The sequence below is a fragment of the Heterocephalus glaber genome, unplaced genomic scaffold (assembly GCF_053883595.1).
Source record: "Heterocephalus glaber isolate CG9 unplaced genomic scaffold, H.glaber_assembly_v1.0 deba00001428, whole genome shotgun sequence".
NCBI lineage: Eukaryota > Metazoa > Chordata > Mammalia > Rodentia > Bathyergidae > Heterocephalus > Heterocephalus glaber.
In genome coordinates this window covers 22,353,797-22,376,436 of record NW_028258293.1, presented here as the reverse complement: position 1 = coordinate 22,376,436, position 22,640 = coordinate 22,353,797, and the positions used below count along the sequence as shown (strand labels likewise).

General features: G+C 46.0%; 1 protein-coding gene across 1 annotated transcript; it reads right to left on the bottom strand.

Moving 5' to 3' along the window:
• Window positions 1–2,101: 2,101 nt before the first annotated feature.
• Cyb5r2 (cytochrome b5 reductase 2) lies at window positions 2,102–8,813 on the bottom strand. The gene is given in 8 exon segments (XM_087211798.1): window positions 2,102–2,274; window positions 3,059–3,164; window positions 4,187–4,272; window positions 4,894–4,977; window positions 5,559–5,689; window positions 5,962–6,067; window positions 8,421–8,493; window positions 8,682–8,813. Coding segments are annotated over 8 exon segments (837 nt in total). The 5' UTR covers window positions 8,760–8,813.
• Window positions 8,814–22,640: the final 13,827 nt, after the last annotated feature.

Below are 22,640 nucleotides of genomic sequence, written 5' to 3'. Positions count from 1 at the left end.
ACTTTTTTGAGCCCAATGTTTGGCCTTTGCTCCCTCCAGGCTTTAGCTCTGGCCCCTCCCTCTCTGTGACATAATTTTTTCCTCCATCCCCTTCATGAGGCCAAATCCTGCCCGTTAAGGCCCAGCACAGACACTACCTCTTCCACGCCTCTCAGGAAGCCTTCACTCCTGTTCTAACTGGAGCTCAACTCTGTCCCACTGCACAGTTTTCCCTGGACTCTGAATGCTGCACAATAAGCCTTGAACTTAAATTTACACGGTGTCCTACCATATAACCTCCCTCAGCACAAACCCACTGAGCACCTGCCATAGACTGTAGTCTATGTACAGATATGAATAAGCCCAAATTCTGACCCTCAATTTGCTTCTTGATCAGAGGCCTGCTGACCAGCATTGTGGACCTCTACCCTCCATATGCAAGTAACACCCCTCTTCTAGTTGTGACAACTGAAATGACCCCAGTCTTTGTCAGATATTCTCTGAGGGGTAAATCTGACCCTGTTGAGAACCACTGGGCTAGAGAATGAGGTCACAGTGGGAGATTCACAGAAGGAAAAATATGATGTGGTCAGGAGTCCAATCAAGAGAGATCTTACAAGCCAGGCCCCTGGAATATGTCCCAAAGGCAGGAAGTGGCAAGGATGGGGACTAGAATCAAAGCAGGGAAGGGTTTAAAGTAGGTGAAACATATAGACTGATCTACATTTATGTAAAGTATCTGAGGGCAGGCTCTTGCTCCTTGTGAAGTGACCAGCAGACTAGAGAATTCCTTGAGGATGTGCTGAGTAGGTGGGGACACACAAGCTGGCCATGCCATCCCTTCCTGCCCCCTGCCACAGACCTGTGAGTACATCATTGGCCGCCTGTGGGCAAGACATCAAGACATAGCTGTGCTGCAAAGCTCCCTAGAGCTACGAGCCTCTCTCCCCTGCCCCTTTTGTTCCCTTCCACTCTCCTTCATACCCACACAGACAGGCAGACAGACAGACACGCACACATCATGCACACACACATAAACAGTGGCACCAAGTTCCAGTATTGCTGCTATGCCAGTTTTTGGAATTTAAAGCCAGCTCTGCCACCTAGTGGCTGAATGACTTCAGAACACTTAATCTCTGAGTTTGTGTCATCATCTGTAATAACGAAATAAAAATCCTCACAGCGCCAGGGATGTAGCTCAGCAGTTCAGCGCTTGCCTGGCAAGCATGAGGCCCTGAGTCCCAGTACAAAAAAAAAAAAAAATTCTCACAGAATCTCTGGTCTGTTCTGAGAATTATATGAAATCCCAAAGGAATGGCCCTACCTACTCAAGCAACAGAGCAGCAATGTGTTGTCCTGGCCCTGAGGATAGTGATGGTGGCCCCTTGTACCATTTGGGTTTATTGATAGGATTTAAAGCAGAGCCGTCAAATTGAAAAGCTTCTGAATATAACCACTCCTAACCTGGCCTAATGCCAGGGTGGAGCCAGGAGATTGCTGGAGAAAAGAGCACGCCACACTTCCATCTCCAGACTCATAGGGAGTCTGGAAGGAGTCCTTAGAGCCACCTGCCTGTTTCTGTTTCAAAGGGTTCCACAAAGGAAGGAAGAGCACACATGCTGGGTGCCTGAGGACTGTTGTAGCTTTGACCTTAAACACAGGCCTCCCTGGAGAGGGGTTCATGAGAGATTAGTGGGAGTTGATGCAACCCCATTTGGATTCTGCTCTGGCACCATCGCCAGTGTTCTCACCCCCAACCTTTACCGGAAGCCAGTTATCAAGCACAGTAGTTGTGGCCTCCTGATCTCCAGCAGGGCCCCACAGAGCCATGCTTCCTGGGCTGTCTACTGAGAACTTAAATTTATTTCACTGAACCATGGAGACAGGTACGATAATGGAGCTCTTTCTGGCCTTCAAGCCATGGGGCCTCAGAAGCCATTCTCCCTAGTCCCTGGAACCCTTCTTCTTAGGCCCACACCCAAAAGAGAGGTGCCCCAGGGTGCATGCCCAAGGGGGCTTAAGGAGACACTTTGGCAAACATCCCAGTTTAACCTAGTGAAGCCAAACTGACTCTGAAACAGAGGGTGGGGGCCTGGGAAGCTGGCAAAGAACATGGGAGGTGTCAGTAGGTGAATATCATGTCCTTAGTGTAAGCCAGCTGCTCCAGGCTGGGGTGAGCGGCAGTCTGGATCAGGGGTGGGGGGCCACACACCAGGATGAGAATGGCCTCCCCCGGTGGAGGGAGGTGCTCCTTGATCATGTGGGCAGTAACAAAGCCCGAGCCGTAGTTCCAGCCTGAAATGAAGTAGAGCAAGAAGTCACTGTGAGGTTCTGGGTTAAGTCCCTGACCTCGAGGCAAGGAGCAGAGAGGTGAGGCTGCCCTGAACAGGTCTAGAAGTCTGTACTGCTGTTCGCTGCGGACTCCTGAGAAGAGAGTGTGGGAGCCTCAGACAGTCCTCTGGCAGTATTTACTCCAGATTTCAGGCTCACTGTTGGGACTCAGAGGCCCGCGTTGGTGTTTGCAGGCTCAAAGCACTGAGGAGGGTGGAGAGCTCCATGGTGAGGTCTACCAGGGTACAGTGTAAATCAGGGCAGTGGACTGGTATGGTGTTTGTGGAGTTGGGCGCCCTCTGCTGGTCAATGTGATGTATGATGAGACCGGTGCTACCGGGTGCAGCACACATTCTGGTGGCTGGGGCTCAGCATATGAGCAACGCTGTCCAGAAGAGGTGGGTGCTGAGGGATGCTGTGGCTATAAGCAGTGGTGTGAGGTGAAGGGACCGGTGGGCACATGAGATGCAGTGTGTGCGATGGCTGTGGGGGCACAGGCTTTCAAGTAGCCCAGCGGCTCAGTGTCCCTCTTGATACTCAGCGGTGTGTGGTGTGTTCCTAAGATATCAGACACCTGCCTTTGATCACCCTCCTTACACGCCCAAATCCTCCCTCGAATTCTTGCCTTTCCCATATGGACCCAGAACAACAGGCCTACACCCTCTCTGAAAAAGGTCAAATGAACAGAGCCCAATCCCGAGGAAGAGCAGCGGTTGGAGCTGCCCCACAGCGACCGAGGGTGAAGGGCGCATTCCGAGGGGAGGCCTGTCCAGGGTGTACCATATGCTGAACTGGTCTAGGTGAGTCCTGGCAATTTCTTCAAGCTCCTTTCTCATCAAGATGTCCTCCTCGGTCTAGAAAAGGAGCATTTAAAAAGCCCCATGCAGAGACAGTATGCATATCCCCCACACGGAGGACACCCCTGCCCACGCTGTGCCGCCCTGGCCTGCGCAGACTCTACAGACTCCCGGGGCGAATGAGGGTTCTGTGCTGCACCTGCAGACCAAAGCTCCCCTCTCTCTCTCTATCAGCGAGGAGTAGCTGGGAGGGTGAGGACAGAAGTGGCCGCCCTCCAGCTGGAAAGGCTGGCCACAGGGACATCCCTGCCCCACCTCCTGCATCCACACTAGGCAGCAGGTGCGGCAGGCCCACCTGGCACAAGCTCAGTAGGGTATTCTGCAAGGAAGAAGGGGCTGAAGAGTCACAGGGAGAACAGCACTGGGGAGCTAGGACCAGAACCGGAAGGCAGTCTGGAGCCTCGCCTGGGAAAAGGGACCCAAACCCCTCTCACGGGCTCAGGGAGAGCGCACAGAAAGCTCTGCATGGCACCTGCCCTGATCATCCCACTTCTGGAGCTGTGTTTACGAAAATAATCTAAAAGCAGTCAGACCTTGGCACAATTATTCATCAGTGTATCATTTATCATTTATAACTAAACACTGAAAACTTGAACGTGGGAGATGTAGTATATATACATCTATAGTACAACTTGACATAGCCTGTGATGAATATAAAGTGTATTAATGAGAAGAAAATCCTGTGTGGTAATGCTAACTGAAATATATATTTTCTATTTTCCAAGATTTCTATTTCTTTGAGGGTATCTTTGATTTTTTTATACTAAAAAAACCCCCAGAGAAATAAATATTAATGAAGGAAAGCTTAGAGCTCGGGGTTGACTGGGGAGACAGAGTTAAAATCCAGCAGGAACACAGGACCAGCTCAGTTCCTTTCCGGCGAGCCCACTCAGCCCTCCACAGCCGCGGGCACCCAAGCAGCGCATGCTCAGTCACCGGGGGCCGACGAATGCGGAGCCCAGCTCAGCAAACTTTCCGCCCCACCGCTGCAAGCTCAGAGCTGACGCGGCAGAACTGACCTGGTTGGCGAACAGGAGGGACGTTCTGGTCCTGTCGCTGGGGTTCTTGGTGATGTGGCGGATGAGCTGCAGCATAGGCGTAATGCCTGGAACACAGTGAGTGGGTGGGAGGGCTTGCTCGGATATCTGAGGCCACAGTCCCTGGCCTGCAGCTGCTTAACAGTTTCCCTTGGCCCTCATTATACCTCTTCACTGTGCTCCAAACTCGAAGTGGGGAACGGTCCTTCACTCTGGTATTGCTTTCTAATGCAACAGTAAGTCAGAAACCCCGCCTCATTTTCCCACAATGGGAAGAGAATTCTTAGATCTTCGGTGTCTTCATTTGCAAAAATTATCAGTGGTGAGTAAATGTGATGGGTTTTGAAGCCCCTATGATGGTGCCTGGCACCCTGTGTGTATCCGTCAAGGTTATTCTCTCCAGTCAAGTGTCACTCTCCGGATGGGGAGAGTCCGTGGACTGGATCCGGTTGCATGTGGGGGACCACAGGCAGTGCCCAGCCTGACCCCACAGCCTGACTCCCAGGCAGCCACCACATTGGCTAAGGGAAGAGGGAACCATCAGGTCCAAGATAAGTACTAAGGCTGCATTCCTCTCCCCACAGCTAAGGGAGGAGTAACTGAAGCCACACCTTCTAGCGCCAAGTAACTGCAAAGTCAGAATGGTCGCGGGGGTCACTGACTGGGTGAAGCCCCCAGGAACCTCTTACCTGTGCCTCCGGTGATCATTCCCAGGTGACGGACTAGTTTGTTTTCAGGCTGGCTCGTTTTGTATGGTTTGATTGCAAGTCTCCCTAGAAGCACAGAGGATGTCTCTAACTTCTGCGGCTCTTGTCCGGGAGCCTGCAAAAGGTTACCAACATTCCTCCAGGCTTCTAGGAGACAAGTACACCTAAGAGATGGCTGTACTGTTTTAAGGCAGAGAAGCAGGCCACCGTGGCTTCCTGGGTCAGCCCCAGGACACTGGTGCACAAAGTGGGACTGGAGCCTGGGCCTCCTCTTCCGAGGAGAGAGGCAAGCTGAAGCTCATAGGGAGCTTCCCAGAACACGCTCACCCACAGGGAATGAGTGAGTAAAAGATGAATATGCGACAAGCCAATCAGTGTGGACTCCAGCCATGGCCCATTTTTCAGGATTAGCAAGCACCATACTGGAGATACAGTGATGAGATCACACCACATGAAGCTTAGGACCTTCCGACGTGGGTGCGTGGGTGAATAACAGATGTGGTTATACACTAATCTGGATGAATGAATGTAGGAAGACCTGAAGGACAAGCACCTGTGGAGTCTGAGCAGAGTTCTAGGATAACAGAGCCACTGCAGGAATCTTCTTCCTCCCAGCTGGAGGAGACCTATTGGGATCCCACCAGTACCTGGACCTTGGTAGAACAGCTGCCCGGTCGGCCCTCGAAAAAGGATGGTATCTCCAATTTTCATGTTCTCCAAGTACTGAGTCATCTTCCCCCCTTCAGGATATTTAGGGTGTACATTTTTGAAGTAGATCAAAAAGCAAGGCAGGGTAGTTTTCACGAGTCCTGACTTACGGCCACAGCTGCACACAGCTACCAGAGGCATTTGGCACTGCATGCCCCGCAGGGAAAGCACTCTGCCTTCATGGCTGCTTTAAGCACTCCCCTAAGACATCACAAGGTTAACTGTACCTCAGTGGTCAAATGCATCTCTGGAAAGCCCCATCTGAGGCACCATTCCCCTCAGAGCAGAAGCACAGCCATCTACCCACCACCCTCATGCTCGGCATGATAGGCATTGTTTACCTTTATAATTAAATCCACAAAGCCTCAGTCATCATCACTGGAGACAGGTGTGTAGGCCCTGATCACCAAGTCACCATTAATCCTGGCCAAAAGGTGGACATAGTTCCCTATGGAAAGGGCATCAAATGTTAAGTCTGAACATGGCCGGCTAGGTATGACTCAGGAATCCCATAAAGTACTGAGCTTCAGTGAAGGGGGAAAATGGTAGGATGTGACAAGGTGTAAGCAGGGAGGATGTCCCAATGCAGGATGCTTGGATCCTATGCCTGTCCTTGATGGTTCATGTGCTACCCTGGGCAGCCCACTTCACCCCCCTGTCTGTTCATCTCTAAAATGGAGATGACAGGCTCAGAGTGTAGCTCAGTGATAGCATTTGCCTGGCATGCAGAAGGACTCAGATTTATCCCCAGCACTACAAAAGAAAAGAAAAGAAAAGAAAAGAGAAAATGAAAATGCCTGCATAACTGTGGTCATATTGTTAAGTAATCTGCAGGGCAAGAAGAGCTAATTAAAGTTGGAAGGTAACTATTAAAAATGATAAAGAGGAGTGTTTGCCTTTTAAAGAAAAATATGTTTCTTTACAAACTCATTTCTTCCTAAACAGAGGTCTGTAAGTCAGAGCTGCCCTGTCTGTATATGTTGCCTGGCATAGAGCAGAACTCGGCTTATAGAGGCTATGGGGACCCCAGATCAGAACACCCATGGTTTAAATAAAGCAGTAGCATTGTGTCTTCCTGGTCTGGGGGTTTGCTGAGAGGCAACTGTGAAGTTGCATTTCTGCCCCTCCAGTGTAGAATTAGTAGCCTTGGTAAGGCCAGTACCTTTGGATGTTGACTATCGCCCAGTGTCAGATGAGAAGTTTAGTGGCTCAGCTATCTGTCGGATCAAAGGGGGAGACTTCAGTGATGAAGGCAATTAGTGATGAAGGCAGGAATTGCCATCCAGAGATGCTAAGAGCTAGAGGCGAGAGAAGGCTCTTTGCTTGTTTCTAAGGAAGCAGACACTTAGAATGTCCAGGAAATCAGACAACAGCCTGTGGATATGCAGATAGAAAGGGACACTTAAGGAGAGACAGAAAAAAGAAGAAGAAGAGAAGAAGGAGGAAGACAGTTTGTTTGAGGTGCTCAAGGGACGCACAAGCAAGGGTCTTTGAGGAGGCCCTGAAGCCTGAGGTCCAAACACTAAACACTGGCTCAATGCCTGGCCATGGCCTGGCTGACCGCTAGGGTCACATAGGGATACATATCTGCAGCAGCTTCCATCTGAGAGCTCACACAGAGCAGGGAACTTGGAAAGGTTCTGTCCAATGCAGCCAGCCAGGGCATGGCCTGGCAGTGTCCCCAGACAAGATGAGGCTGACCCACTGGTCCCTCTGGCCTCATCTCTAACCAAGCAATCAGCATCAGCAACCCTCAGTCCTTCTACCACACGCGCGTAGAAGCCACTGTTACCTTTTCCTACTCTACAATCTTTGCATGGCCTCCACCAGGGCCTAGGAGAGTGTGGGCCAAAGCAGTTTCTAAGAAATTCTTTTTCTCCAGGTTTTTCAGCCTTTCATGCTTCCTGCATGAAAGAACTGGTGGCAGGTGGGGCAGAGACTGGAAGGTGACAGGACACTGTGCTCAAGTACAGAGAAGGAGCAAAGGAGCAGCAAGGAGGCTCAGGGCCCCTGAGTGTCCTGTGTATAGTTTCATCAGCTGACAGGGTGGACTGCAAGGTTCTGTGCTGTGTGGATAAGACAAATGGGCCATGGTTTACTTCTCCACCAGGGGGAAAGGAGCGAGTGCAATTTCCCTGGGCCCTGAGGTTTTCCATGTCATGAAGACTGACTCGGCTATCTAGAGGTGCTACAGACTAGAAATGGGGTCACTCAGAACTCTAGAACTGCTGCAGCTGGTGTCCACAATGAGTCCCTTCTTGTGTGGGTCTCAGGTCCGTGCAGAGAATCCACATGGGGCACCTGCCTCCCCCTCACCCCTGTATACATTCTGGGCATCTCTTCTGACCATAAGGGAACATTAACTGCCCCCCCGCAGCCCTCCTATGTGCACAGTGATTTACAGTTTCTGAATTTTCACATTCATCAATCACTTTGCCCTCACAATAGTCCAGCTGAGGTAGGCAGGCAGGCCCAGGAAATCCCATTTCATAGAATGAAGATCAGAGAGGTTGAGGATTAAGGTCACCCAGCAAGGAACCTCAGACGAGATCTTAGACCTTCTGACTCTAGGCTCACTTCTTCTCAATGCTCTTGAGGTGCCACTCTTGTGCCAGCCCAAATGGAACGAAGAAGAAAGGGAACACATTGCCCCCAGTCCATCTCCCTGGGCTCACGTGGCCGTGAAAGGGTACACTCTCCCTTCATGCCTTGGGAGATTGGAAACCTCTGCTTCTGATAGGAGCAGAGTGCCTGCCCCACCCCCAAATCTAGCCCTAGAGGTGACCGCAAACCCAGCTCACCTACAGGAAGCCCTAAGACGTGGTCCAGTGAGGGGAGCCCAAAGCGGAACCTCAGGGTGTTGTGGCTGATTTGCTGGTGAAACAAAACAGAGCCAGGCTCAGTCAGCATCTAGGCGCCTCATTGGGCAGCCTGGACGCCTGGTAAAGTACTGCATTTGGCCATGAGGTAAGCACCAGCCCATCCAGCTCCCCAGGCAGCATTCCCCACCACCCCTGCCCTTTCTTCTACTCACCACGGGAGGAGTTGGGCTGTCCCACTACCTCTTTCTCAATCAAAGGCAGCGGGTACTTGGTGTCAGGATCCTGTAAGGTGATCAGGTCTTTCCTCCTGGAGTTCATGCTCCTCAGGGCAAACAGCAGCACTGTGACCCCGAGGAAGTTGATGGCCAGCAGCAGGGACAGGTCCTGGCAGGGACAATTCGAGCAGAGCACCTCAGGTCTCACCTGCCTCGGGGGGCAGGCTCCTCAGGCACAGCACATGGTCCCCTTTCCACTGCCAGGGAAGATGCAGGCTACATCTCAGAGGAACCAGAAGAGGGGAAGGCACCAACCAACCCAGAAGGCAGGGGTGGGCCAGAGGGTAGGCAGGGATCAGCGGAGGGTCCGACAGGCCCCTCCTGCCCATCCCATGTCCCATGGCCTTCATCAAGGGCGCAGACACTGGGAGGCTGTCCCAGGCCGGGGCGGAGGTGACCACAGTATTTGTATCAAGCAATCCGGAATGAAGGGAACGAAGGCCTGAGTCCTGAGCCTGAACTAGAGAAGGGGGAGGCTGGCTGCCAGTTGTGCTCCCAAGGTGGCTGTGGATGACAGCGGGGCTCACCTCTCCAGTCCCCCACCCACGTCTGGTCCCGCAGGGTGAGTAGACCTGAGGAAGGAGGTTTCTCAGGACCTCAGGGCCTGGGGGCTCACTCACCGGGGGCCTCCAGGGCAGGCGAAGGCAGAGGCTTGGCCAGCGTCCCCTCTTCTGCCAGCTGCTCATTGCCTGCTCACTTCCCGCCCACACCAGCACTGGCTGCTTTGGCATCCGGATGGCCCGAGGGCGCCAGGTGGAGGGTTCTTCCTCTCGTGACCCCGGCTGCGGTCCAGCCCTGCCCGGGCCTCGTGGAACACCGGCGTCCGCTACTTGCCGGGTGGTGAGCAGTTATTACGTCTGACCTTGTTATGGTCCCCCATACCTCATACCTTATATGCAGATAAAGGACAGCTAAGCAAAGTTTGGGACAGTCCTTCCATCCACCCGTCCACCCACCCATCTTTCCACAGTACTGGAAGTTCTTTGAACCACCTGCTGCAGCTGCGTTGAGTGTCCTTTTGCCTTTTCTGTTTGTGCTGTCACTGTGCACTAATGAATTCCCCTGGTGATTTGTCTCTGTGCACACCTGCCTTTAAATTCTTTCCTTGGTGGAACAAGGACCTGTCCAGGCTGAGCTGGCCTCTGGCCTCCCTTGAGGAGGAGGAGTCCCTCTGCCACTCTCCCGGTAGGTAACAGGGCCAGTGTAACAAAGTGCTGTAGCCCGTGTGACTTAAGCAGCATAATTTTGCAATCTCAGGGCTCTAGGGGCTAGAAGTCCAAAATCAAGGTGAGCTTGGTCCCTTCTGAGGGCTGTAAAGAAATCATCTGTTCCAGGCCTCTCTCCTTGGTTTGTAGGCGGTGACTTCTCCCTATGTCTTTTCACATAAGCTTCCCTCTATGGGTGCCCGTATCCAGATTTTTCCTTGTTGTAAAGACATTGGTCATATTGAATTAGGATCCGCCCTAATGACCGCATTTTAACTTGATACCTCTGGAAAGACCCAATCTCCTATTAAAGTCATTCTGAGGGACTGGCAGTTAGGGTTTCACATAGAAATAGGATAAAACAGCCCATAATACCACATCGAGACACAGGATTTTGTCAGATATCTCAATTTCTGACAACATAAGGTAAAATAATGTCTCATGAACCTTGGATTATCTAATAATTACTAATGTTATTCTGTGTCTCAGAATAAAAATCTCGGTTGTCTGGGTAAGTTTGATGTAATTGGTCCTATAAAAAATAATCAAGACAATCAAAGGACAAGGCAATTCAGTGACAGCAGAGAGACTGAAGTAATGAACTTTGAAGATGAAGGAAGGGGCCACAAGCCCAGGATACAGACAAGGACATGGATTTTCCCCTTAGAACTTTTGGAAAGAATGAGCCATGGGAATATCTTGACTTTAGCCTATGAACTAACGGCTTTCATATTTCCGCTTCTAGAAAAACCATAAGAGAAAACTTTTTGTTATTTTAAGCCACTAAATTTATCATTATAATTTTGAAGCAAGAGAAAGAGTTTTAATTGTGAAGGTTGATGACTGTGAAGGCTGGTGGCCAAGGGAAGACTACACATTCCTCCAAGATAATCATTTCATCAACTTCATCCCACTCCAGTGTTTGAGGTAAAAACAGAAAGGTCTCAAGCCTGACTGTGTCACCATACTTCACTCTGTTCTTTGCTTAAGACAAAAACAGGAGGTTTCTGAGCTAGTGGAAGCTGGTTTTCCCCCAGAGATCTGCTTGAAGGTGACTGAGACCCTCATTTACATGCTGAAGAGAGATACCCAAGAGGGGAGACTACACCAGTAGGCTTCATGCTCATGCATACGTAGTGTGCAATTGATGTACTACTTATACCCATGCTAATGGTTTTATTTTAAAAAGTATATAATCTCACTTTACCTCATCGTGGAGCTGTTCTTTCTATTAAGTAACCTCCTTTGCTATTCCTTCCTGGGCTATTTCGTCTATGGGCCACCCTGCTGCTGTACCCTGTGCAATTCTAATAAACTCTTTCTCTTTACTATTTCCTGAATCTCCTTAGGGTTATTTATACCTGAACTTATTCCAAAACATATTTCCCATGACTTGGCCAGAAGTTTCCTTCTCCTCTGGTGCTCTCATTACTGTAATTGTGGTTCTCTTTCCTGAAGCAGCTCCTCCTACCTGGTCACACTTCACCTCATCATCCCTGCCAGGGCACATAAGGATCCCACCCACTCCATCCCTTCTTCTTCACCCTCGTTCTGGCCACCCTTTGTACATTTTGTTAAAATGTCATCTTGAACAAAGAAACTCACCAGCCAAATATATGTGACTTAGTGAACTTTATGAGAAGCACTGAAAGAACTCCCAGCCCACTCCATGTACCCAACACAGACCCATACAGGGTATTGCTTGAGTTGGATGTTTCTTGATTTTCCTCTTCAAGGAAATTCTACTGGTACCTGATGAAAATTCCCCACTGAGCACTGCAATGGTATACTTTGATTTCTGAAATACCTTCAACCTAGACTTGTGCATGAGAACTATGGCTATGGAAAGTTTTGCTTACTCACTCCTACAGCGCTGTAAGGGGACTCCTCAGGCAAGATTGTGGAAGATGAGGCCTGAGACACCTGGGATGATCAGAATTTGCTAGAAACTGTGCCCGGGAACAGTCAAAAGAACAGCTTGCAGAACCTACTCCTGTCATCTCTCCCACACTCAGGGGAATCCTTCCTGAGCAGCTATGTCTGCAGAGCTGCACCAACCATGCCAGTCACGTTCTCCACCAATATTTACAGCAGTTGCTTCAACTCTTCCTGAATAGCATCTGCTGTGGCAGGGGCTGGGTTTGAGCCTCCAAAAGGTAATGACTGTGAGTTCACAGCTTGGCAACAACAGAGAGTTAATGGGAAAGCAAAAGTCATCAGCGAGGGAAAGTTCTACCTACGCAGAGCGTGGCTGCCAGCTTGGGCGCTGCCAGCCCTACAGTAGGAGAAAGGCAGGCCTTGAGGATGAGGAGAAGGGGAAGAGGTGGGAAAGAAGAGAGATGACTCTTTTCCACGCTTGACTCTTACTTAGCACAAACAGGCGTGGTGAGGAAAGTTGAAAGTTTTCTCTTTTCCCTCTAAAATTTTGGTGATTTTCCTTTATAGAAAAAAGGACATAAAATAAATTAACAGGGAAAAGGCACCCAAGTTATTAATCAATGTACGGAAGCACAGGAGCCATATATACAAAGTGTGGCTCTCAGGGAAGGGGCTAGAGGTTGACATTTATCTAGTAACTGGCATTACACAGAGGAATAGGGGCTTGAAGCTCAGGGAAGGGAGGTGGCTGCACAGCCATGGGGGGTCAGGAGAGGAACTGCAGGGCCACGACAGGCTCTTACACACAGACAGACCTTCCCACATAGCGACGCCCAGAAGGTCACCTGTGACGATCTCTGTCTGCCCAGGTGTCAGGCCCCCAGTCTCTTCTTCCTATGAAAAGATCTTTCCTGGCAGCTACAGGAATCTCACAGTGAAAACCTTGCCTTTATCCCTTGCTTACTTTACTAAGATAGATAAATGGAAATGTCTTTCAGAAACGGACAGGTTTTCAGAGCCATGTCTGTCTGCACTTGCTCTGAATACCCATTTTGAAATATGTCAAGGAAATACATTTGGAATAGGGTATTTCACTGTCTCACATTTGGGTTGTTCAAAACCTTACCCCAGACTCTGCTTCTCTATCTCTAAAAGGACAAAAGCAGGAGCTTTTTAGATAAGACCTTTGTTTGTGAGAAAAATTTCCATTTCTAAAATGTTTTAAAAGGCAGGAACAAGTTGATAGAACAAACTGGACTAAAATCTGCATTCTAAGAATAATTCTAAAACCTTCATTTTCATAGAGCTGTAGACTTTGCAAAGTGTTTCTGACAAGGAAATATATCTCCCTGAAATTGTTGTAATGTTTTTGTCACCATGCTAGTTTGGTGCCTTCTCTAAGGTCACATGGCTTGAAATAGCAAAGCTGGAATGTGAGTCCCTGCTTCTGGATTCAGCCTTGTGTTCTTGGCCTACACCGCCACAACCCGTGGGGCAGCAAATGGACAAAGAACTTTGGTTGGTATCATACAAATTTAAACTAGATTCTTGATTTTAAACTTAAAAGCATTTCCCCATTCTTTTTAACCTGACAGAGCTGAGACCCAGGGTTCGGTGCTAAATGATGATTCTGGAGGGGGGACCATGGTTGAGCGGGTCAGTTGTATTGAGGAGGCCGCTTTGCACAACCGCACTTTTATTAAAAGCAAGTGTAAGTTTCTTCCATTGTAGAATAAAATTCAGAAAGCACAGAAATGAAGAAAGTACATCCCTTTTCTCTGCCTTTCTTCCTGTTACTATGTCACATGACCTGTTCACATCTCGCCAATTGCTCCCTTTGGGTTCTATCTAATCCTTTTCTTCTCTTACCTGCTTAAAAACATTGTCCCAGCAATTCTTTCCTATTTGTCCCACATTATCAGCCCCTCTCTCTACTTGATAATTCCTATGAGTATACATATGTGCTATAATTTCTGCAATGTCTAAAAGCACGGAGACCTTTCTCTTCACTTCCATACCCCTGTCTAGGTGCTGATCCATTCCATGGTCCCAGTTACCATAAGATTCCTTTAAAAAGCAGCTTATATCTGCTGCTGCCCATTTTCCCATCACATTCTTTCTTAAATATACTTTTTTTTTTAAAGCTTTTTCCTTCACCACTCCTTCCAGATGCTAAGATGGCCCTTACTGAGATCACTAATATCCTCACATTGGAGATAATGGTCAGTCCTCATTTCTACCACCTTGAAATGTTGGAATGCCCCAGGACTCAAATCTCACTCTTCTTTGGTGAACTCATCCCATGTCGTGGGTTTAAATATCAGCTACAGGCTGACAGTTCTGAAGTTTACTTGTCCAGCTTGGATCATTCAGACATCTAGCTGCCCACTTAACATCTCCTCAGTGATCATGGTAATTTAAATCATCAACAAAGAGAAACTCCTGATGGCTCTAAGTTGTTCAGGCTGGCCTTGAGCTTGCAATCTTTCTGTTTCAGCTTCCTGAGTAGCTAAGATTACAGGCTTGTGCTTCCACACCTGACCCGACCATGTTTTTTTAAAATTGTATTCACTAACTGCCCATCCCTGCTTCATTTTCTTTAGTGTCTTTATTACCAACTAGCAATAATTTTTGTTGTACGTCTTTCCTTATTTTCTGTTTCTCCATCACTACAAGATTCTTATCTGTTTTACTCCTTGCCATATCCCTTGTGCCTGATGCCTGACACAGATGGTCACTTGTAATGTACAGGAAAACAAGCCTATCATACCCCCACACACAGAATACTGCTGTGATCCCAGATGTGTGGGGTTTTCCTCCATACAACAAGCAAACAGTTCTCTGGGGGACACCATCTGGGCTTCCAGTAATTCAACCCAATTCGATTCTGACACTTTCTACCTGAAGATAGCAACAGATCCACAGGCTGAAGGCTCAGTCCTACATCCTTGCTTCTGACTTCAGATTCCAATTGCAAGTATAGGCTGTGAGCTGTGCTTCTGACCAGTGAGCTATAAAGCTAGCCCTTTGGTTGGTTGTAATTAATTTGCAAGAGCAGCTCACAGAACTCATAAAACACTTTACTTACATGTACCCATGTATTATAAGTGATGTTACTGAGGATACAGATGAACAGACAGACTGAAGAGATGCACAGGTGGTAGTGTGGGAGAAGGGGAGTGGAGCTTGTGCCCTCTTTGGGCACACCACCTTCCAGAAACCTACATGTGTTTGACTAACTGGACGGAGGATCTCAGGACTTGGCTCAAGGTTTTATGGGAGCTTTGTAAGTATGACTGATAAAATGAAATGCCATGTGGTTTCATGCCAATTTGGTTTTGGTAAAATCAATTTGGATCTACAGTCTTGTGAGGAAGGGTTCCAGGAGAAGATTTGGTGGTTCAAATTTAAAGCTTGGGAAGGTTAGGTGGGAGATCACAGCTCTGAGACCTGGGCTACATAGCAAGACCCCATCTCAAGAAAAAGAAAAAAGAAAAGATGAGAAAATAAGAGAGAAAGATAAGATTTCAGGATAAAAACACCCAAGATTAGCACAGCCATGTATCAAGAGTTCAAATCCCCCAATACCACATGTATTAATGTTCATTTTTAAGAATGAATAAATTACTCTGAGAAAACTAGAATGTCTATGATATGTGTTGACACTGGCTCACAGGGCCTTAAAATTCCTGAGGGTTGTCAAGAATCATAGCATAGTAAAGGAGACTAGATTTCTGTATTAGGTGTAGTCTTATTAGCCACCATTGATTAAGTTCCTACTACGTGTAGGTGCTGGACATAGGTTCATTATGACCCAGGACATTATGTATAAATACATGATTGAGGATAGAGAACACTTATGTCTGGAGTGCAGTATTCTGTCGATGATACCATGTGTCTGTGTTTATGAAATCTATGGTCTGAGCCATACAATCTATCCTGAAGATAGCACAAATATAATAAAGGTATGCATGGTTCCTGAAAGAAGAGAGTCAGAGAACAGGACTCAGCCTAGGAGTTTGCCATCCTGCCCAAGGGTTGTGAGCACTTTCTTACTGGAAAAGTGATAAGGGAAAGTTTTAGTAGACCTTTTTCATACCTGGAGGAGAAGACCTTGAGGATGACTGTTGTGCATCAGAAACCTTTGGCACCAAAAGTTGGGAAGGATGGATGTGCATGTCCCATGTCATCTATTCCATTCACCAGAAAGGGATAGCCATCTCACGTACCAGTACACTGGACTTGGTGTTTATATATCCCTTTGTATTATCTAGGACTCATTTTCAGTGAGTCGTCTCACTGTCAACATCTTGGCATGGTTGATTTTCTGAGCTGAAAGAGCTGAGGACCTAGACCCTGACCTCTAGGGCTCTGCCTGAGAAGTATGAAAAGGAAAAACTATGATGAAAACAACATTGAAAAGCCTTTTCAAAATGGATCCAGGAGGCCATTAAGGGGGAAAGATTGTGCCGACTCCCCTGATTGCTTGGAAATCTGAATTTCGGTCACCTTCTCACTGCAGGCATCTGGAACAGATGATTATGTTGTACTGTTATACCCAGAGACTCAAGATTCATATCAAAAGATTATTAGACTCTCTTGTTTTATGGACATTTTAATATATATATGTATGTGTGTGTGTTTCTTTATTTTGTATCAATCATATACAAAATATGAGCTATGTGAACCTGTGTCTCCTGAATTGGAATTCCTAATACCCCAAATGAAGACCTTTTTACTTTTGAAGTTTCTGAGTTTGGATTGATTGACAGAAGCCAGTTGCTAAAATAAAAAGCTTTCTTGCTGGCTCTTAAATTGAGGACCAATAATGTGCATTGAAAGCACATGTCTTACTTTTTGATCTTATACTTAGAATCTTGGGTGATCCTGGATGGCAGCACAAAGCTGAGAGATATTCTCCCCGATTTCACCAAGGAACACCACTAGGGATCCAGGGACTCAGTGGAGACACTGCTAGAAGGGTGGTGGACACAGAGCACTATGGTGGCAGGTCACTGAGGAGTGCTGGTAGCTGATGAGGAGAATACAATTGCTGATAGACCTTGAGTGGGTGAAAAGTACACAGCCCAGTGGGAGAAGACATACTCCTAAACACAGTACATTTGGAGGGCATCTTGCAAGGCCTGAGATCCTTTAGGTGACAGCAGAAATACGTGGAACTTGGACTATGGTTATTAAGGTGACTGTGTTTCCATACTGTCCTCCATAAGCTAATGAGGTCTGGGGAAGCTTAGAATATCTTTTATACCTATAAAAAGTTTTAACCTTGCACAGTGAGTTTCTTAAATATTACCAAGTACATTGACTAAACATATTTTCAGGAAATACATCTTTTCCTATGCAGGATTTTAAGATGACTATGTCTGGTATTTTCACCTGCTCTTGAACAGCTCCCTCCCAATGTCTAGCCACTGCTCCTGCCTTTGATCATTCTCTACTTACCACTATATCCTAACAATTGCAGGAAACATTTCTCTTCCATCTCCAATGAGACGGGAAAGCCCTTGTGGGCAAGGACACATCTCTACTGTCTTTTGTCCCTGCCTAGCTTGGTTGAGCATATCACAAGCACTCAGTAATTGCCTGTTTTTTGCTTCCTTACTTTCCAGAATTGGCTTCAGAATATTCTCAGTGTGGGTAAAAGAAAGGAATCCACAGCTATCTGACTGTATTCTAACACACTTAGGGAAGGAAATTTACCCAAAGACCAGATTAAAATTCAAAGAATAATAATTCAGTTCAATTGATGGAACTGAATTTGGAACCTACTCACTAACAGGATTTCCTGGACGTAGTTAGCAATGGATCCATATTGTTGGCCTAATCATTCTGAATTTCAGATTTATGACTTGTATGTTGAACATATTTATACCAAATATGCTGGCCTGAGAGGCAGAATAGCACTGTGCCAGACTCTGATTCAAGCCTGTTGAGGTTTGAACCCTTGCTATACAAGTTTGAACATGATCTGGTTGGGGGCTATTATTATACATTTCCAAGCCTTGGTTTCTTCATCTTTAAAATGAGGATGATGACGATGATGATGACAATGATGATGATGATGATGCTTACCTCGCAGGATGGTATGATGATTATATGAGGTAGCTTATGCAAAGTGTATAGAATGGAGCCTAACATATAATAAATTATATATTTTAGCCATTATTAATTTTCAAAAATTTTGATGAAAAAATAAGTAACCAAAACAGTAATTACCACTTAATATATACTAATTTCCCTTCCCTCACAATGAATGAGCAAATGCTAGTAGACATTTTTAAATCATTAAAATAGCAGGGAAAAAGAAGCATTCTCATCCCCTCAAATGAACTTATCTGTTCTGAACACGAACCCACGATCCCGGTCTACACAGTACTGCACATGCTTACTGACATGGTGACAGATGAGTTCTCCCTCCCCACAGGAAAGTTTTCAAGACTTCCTTGTGACATGTGGGGATAAGGGCTAGTGCTGCCCTCAGAAAACATACTCCTCCTGCTGTTGTCATGGAGACCCAGACCTATCCATTCCACACAGAAACTGATGCACATGGATACGTCTGGGTGTCCATTGGTCCATAGCCTGGGCTCAGGCTCATTATCCCAAAGATGGTGTGGTGCTCAGAGCCTTACAAAAATCTAGAGACTTATAGAGGGCTTGACCAAGCAGAAGATCTAGGTTCTTGCCATGATGAAATGCACAAGCTTTCCTCAGATGTGGTGGTTGCTCCACTGAGGATGAGGGGAGAAAGTCAGAACCAGATGGCAATGAACCAGAAAAGGAAGAGAAAAAGGTTCTGGGAATAGGCAGGAGAATATTTTTCCAGATCAAGGAGATTGGGCACTGGAAACAAGTACTTATGTCAGCACTCTCTCTGCTTGCAACAGGCAAGCACCTATAATGAAAGGTAGGGTTTTGTGGTCATCAATCTTGATATATGAGGTATAGATTGGGTCTTGTGGTACATTTTGCCTCCCAATTTCACATTTTATCTCTGTGTTAATGATAATTGTGAGTCAGGTGTGGTGCTATATGTCTGTAATCCCAGCACTCTGGGAGGCTAAGATAAGAAGACTGCATTTCAGCCCCACCTGGGCAACTTAGTGACTTAGTGAGACTGGGTCTTAAAATTTAAAAAAATAAATAATTAAAAATAAAAAGAGTTGGGTAGCTCAGGGAAAAGGCCCTGGATTCAATCCCCAGTACCATACACCCAAACAAATCATAAATACATAAAAAAAAAGCTGTGGTGATGACTGAAGAGGAATGAAGAATGTAAGATTTGTTACCTATAGTTTACTTCCCCCAGTAGAATTGGAAGCCATGGACTTTCCTACCCTACCCCATGCTACCACCAACAGTGATTCAATTCTGGAAATAATAAGAAAGGAAGCTAAAATGCTGGAAATATAAATGGAAGACCTTTCCCTTACTTCCTATTGGGGGTAGGATGTGTATGAAAGTTGACAGAAAGCTTTTGTTTTTAATTTAAGGAAGAAACCATTCCATTCTCAAAAGTTCTTTAAATTGCCTATAGTTTGTCTCTGAGGTCCTTGAAGAGTCTAGATGTCACAGCAGCTCCAACTCAGAGGCTGTTTAGTTAAACTGACTATGACACTCCCAGCCCCCAGGAGCACTGTGGGAGAGCAGAGAGGTGGCCCACAGGAATCCCTGACTTCCTTAGAAGGAAACCCAACACTCCCTGTTCTCCACAGGGTCCCTGGAGAGAAGGGCACACGCTCCTGGTGTGCTGCAGAGACTGGTATGGGGGTTTCAAGCTACTCTTGGGCTTCATTCCACCTTAAAGTCAGTGAGGTCCACAGAAAAAACAGAAGCTATTTTCAAGTGAGATTTGGGCATGTTTTCCAAACAGACAAAAGTAAAGGGGATTCTACCATGTAGTTTACAAGGCATGTGATGTTTCTGAACAAGTTGTCAAAGAATGTTATCCAAAACATTTGTAAGAAGTGATGGCTGTGGGAATAAGAAAAGGAGTCTAGGACATAATTTTGAGAAAATATAATCCCACCAAGGACTAAGGTTGAGAAATAAATTATGATTGAGATCATAGAGATATATCAGAACATGCACCTGTGACTCCTGGTGCCTAAGAGCACCGGGCACAGAAGCTTGAGGCTCCAAACTGTACCTGGAAACCTTTCTTGATGAAAGTAGAATCTTCCTGTGGTGTGCCTTTCTCACCTCCCACCCACTCTTTATCTTTCCAATCAGATTATGGAATCCTGACTCACTGAGGTTATCTACAGCCTCTCTATGGTCAAGTCCAGAGGCCTCCTTTCTTATTTTACTCGATTTTGTCCAGCATTCTCCCTTCTGTGTTAGTCAGTTCAGCTGCTATAGCAAATACAGTGTGGCTGGGTGGCTGAAATAACAATTTATTTCTCATAGATCTAAAATCAAGGTGTTGGTTGATCAAGGTCTGGGGAGGACCCACTTCCTAGTGTCCAGATATCTGTCTTCTCTATTATCCTTACATGGAGGAAAGAAGAGGACAGGAGAGGAGAGGAGAAGAGAGGAGAGGAGAGAGAGAGAGAGAGAAAGTGAGCAAATTTTTATGGGTCTCATCTTATAAACACATTAAATCTCATTCATTCTGGCTCTATCTGCATGACCTACTTACCTCCCACAGTCCCTAACTCTAAATACCATCACACTGGAGATTAAGCGTCAACATGAATTTGGGAGGAGAGATACACATTAGTTTAGAGCAAAACCTAAACTCAATTTGGCACACAATTTAGCTATCCCCACCAAGTGAGTTGTTTAAGAAGGAAATTCTTATTCCTGTGAATTGAAACATTTCAGTGCTGTTTTTGAGTGAAGGGACAACAATCACATGCTATGCCCCTCTGCTGTGGCTTTTTTGATATGGCAACTTGGGTAAGCTACTTTATTCAGTCAAACAAGAACTTAGGTGTTGCTGTGAAGAAATTTTGCAGATGTAATTCAAGTCTTGTATGAGCTGACTTTAGGTAAGGAAGATCATCCTGGCAATGTGAGTGGGCCTGACTAGTTTAGATGGAAGGCCTTAAAAAGCAGGGCTGACAATCTCACTAATGAACATAGACGCAAAAATCCTTAATAAGATAATGGTAAACAGAATGCAGAAGATCATCAAGAAGATCATACACCCTGATCAAGTGGGATTCATCCCAGGGATGCAGGGATGGTTCAACATACGCAAATCAATCAATGTAATACACTATATCACTAGAGCCAAGGACAAAAACCATATGATTATTTCCATAGACGCACAAAAAGCATTGGACAAAATCCAACATGCATTTATGATAAAAACCCTACAAAAAATTGGAATAGATGCTCTCTACCTCAAACTGATAGAAGCCATCTATGAAAAACCAACAGCCAATATCATACTAAATGGTCAAAAACGGAAATCCTTCACACTAAAATCAGGAACAAGACAAGGATGTCCACTATCACCACTCTTGTTCATTATAGTTCTGGAAACATTAGCCACAGCAATTAGACAAGAGAAAGAAATAAAAGGAATAAAGATAGGAAATGAAGAAGTCAAATTGTCATTATTTGCAGATGACATGATACTCTATATAGAAGACCCCAAGAACTCCACCAAAAGTCTTCTACACTTAATAACCAAATTCAGTCAAGTAGCTGGTTACAAGGTTAACACACAAAAATCAGTAGCTTTCCTCTACACAAATGACAGACTCACTGAGAGAGAAATAGGGCAAATAATTCCTTTCACAATAGCATCCAAAAAACTGAAATACCTAGGAATCAACCTAACGAAAGAAATCAAAGACCTCTTCTCTGAAAACTATGGCACTCTGAAAAGACAGATTGAAGATGATATCAGAAAATGGACAGACATCCCCTGCTCCTGGGTAGGAAGGATTAATAGAGTGAAAATGACCATACTTCCAAAACTGCTATACAGATTTAATGCAATTCCAATTGAGATCCCAGCAGCATACTTCATAGACCTCCAGAAAACAATCCAAAAATTCATTTGGAGCAAGAAGAGACCCAGAATAGCAAAAGCAATTCTAGGGAACAGAGACATGGCAGGGGGTATCACAATCCCCAACTGGAAACTATACTGCAAAGCTACTGTGATAAAACAGCATGGTACTGGCAAAGAAACAGACCTGAGGACCAGTGGAACAGATTACAAGATGCAGAAACAATGCCAGACACACTCAGCCATCTCATCTTTGACAAAGGAGCCAAACACCCTCACTGGAGGAAAGATAGCCTCTTTAATAAATGGTGCTGGAAAAATTGGGCTTCAACTTGCCAAAGATTAAAACTAGACCTATATCTCTCACCATGCATTAAACTAAAATCAAAATGGATTAAAGATCTAAATATTAAAATAGAAACTCTGAACCAGTTGGAACAGAGGTTAGGTAGAACCCTTGAAGACATCGGTGTAGGAAAAGATTTTATGAACAAAATCTCAGTGGCCCATGAACTAGCACAAACAATCAACAAATGGGATCTCTTCTTATTAAAAAGCTTCTGCACAGCAAGAGAAACCACCAGCAGTGTGAACAGACAACCCACAATGTGGGAAAAAAATCTTCACCTGCTCTTCCTCAGACAAAGGTCTACTATCTTGAATCTATAAAGAACTTAAAAAGATCAGACCTCCCAAATTTAAAGACCCAATCTGAAAATGGGCACCTGAAATGAACAGACATTTCTCAGACAAAGAAGTAGAAATAGCAAATAAATACATGAAAAAATGTTCAACATCACTGGTCATTCGAGAGATGCAAATGAAAACAACACTGAGATTCCACTTCACTCCA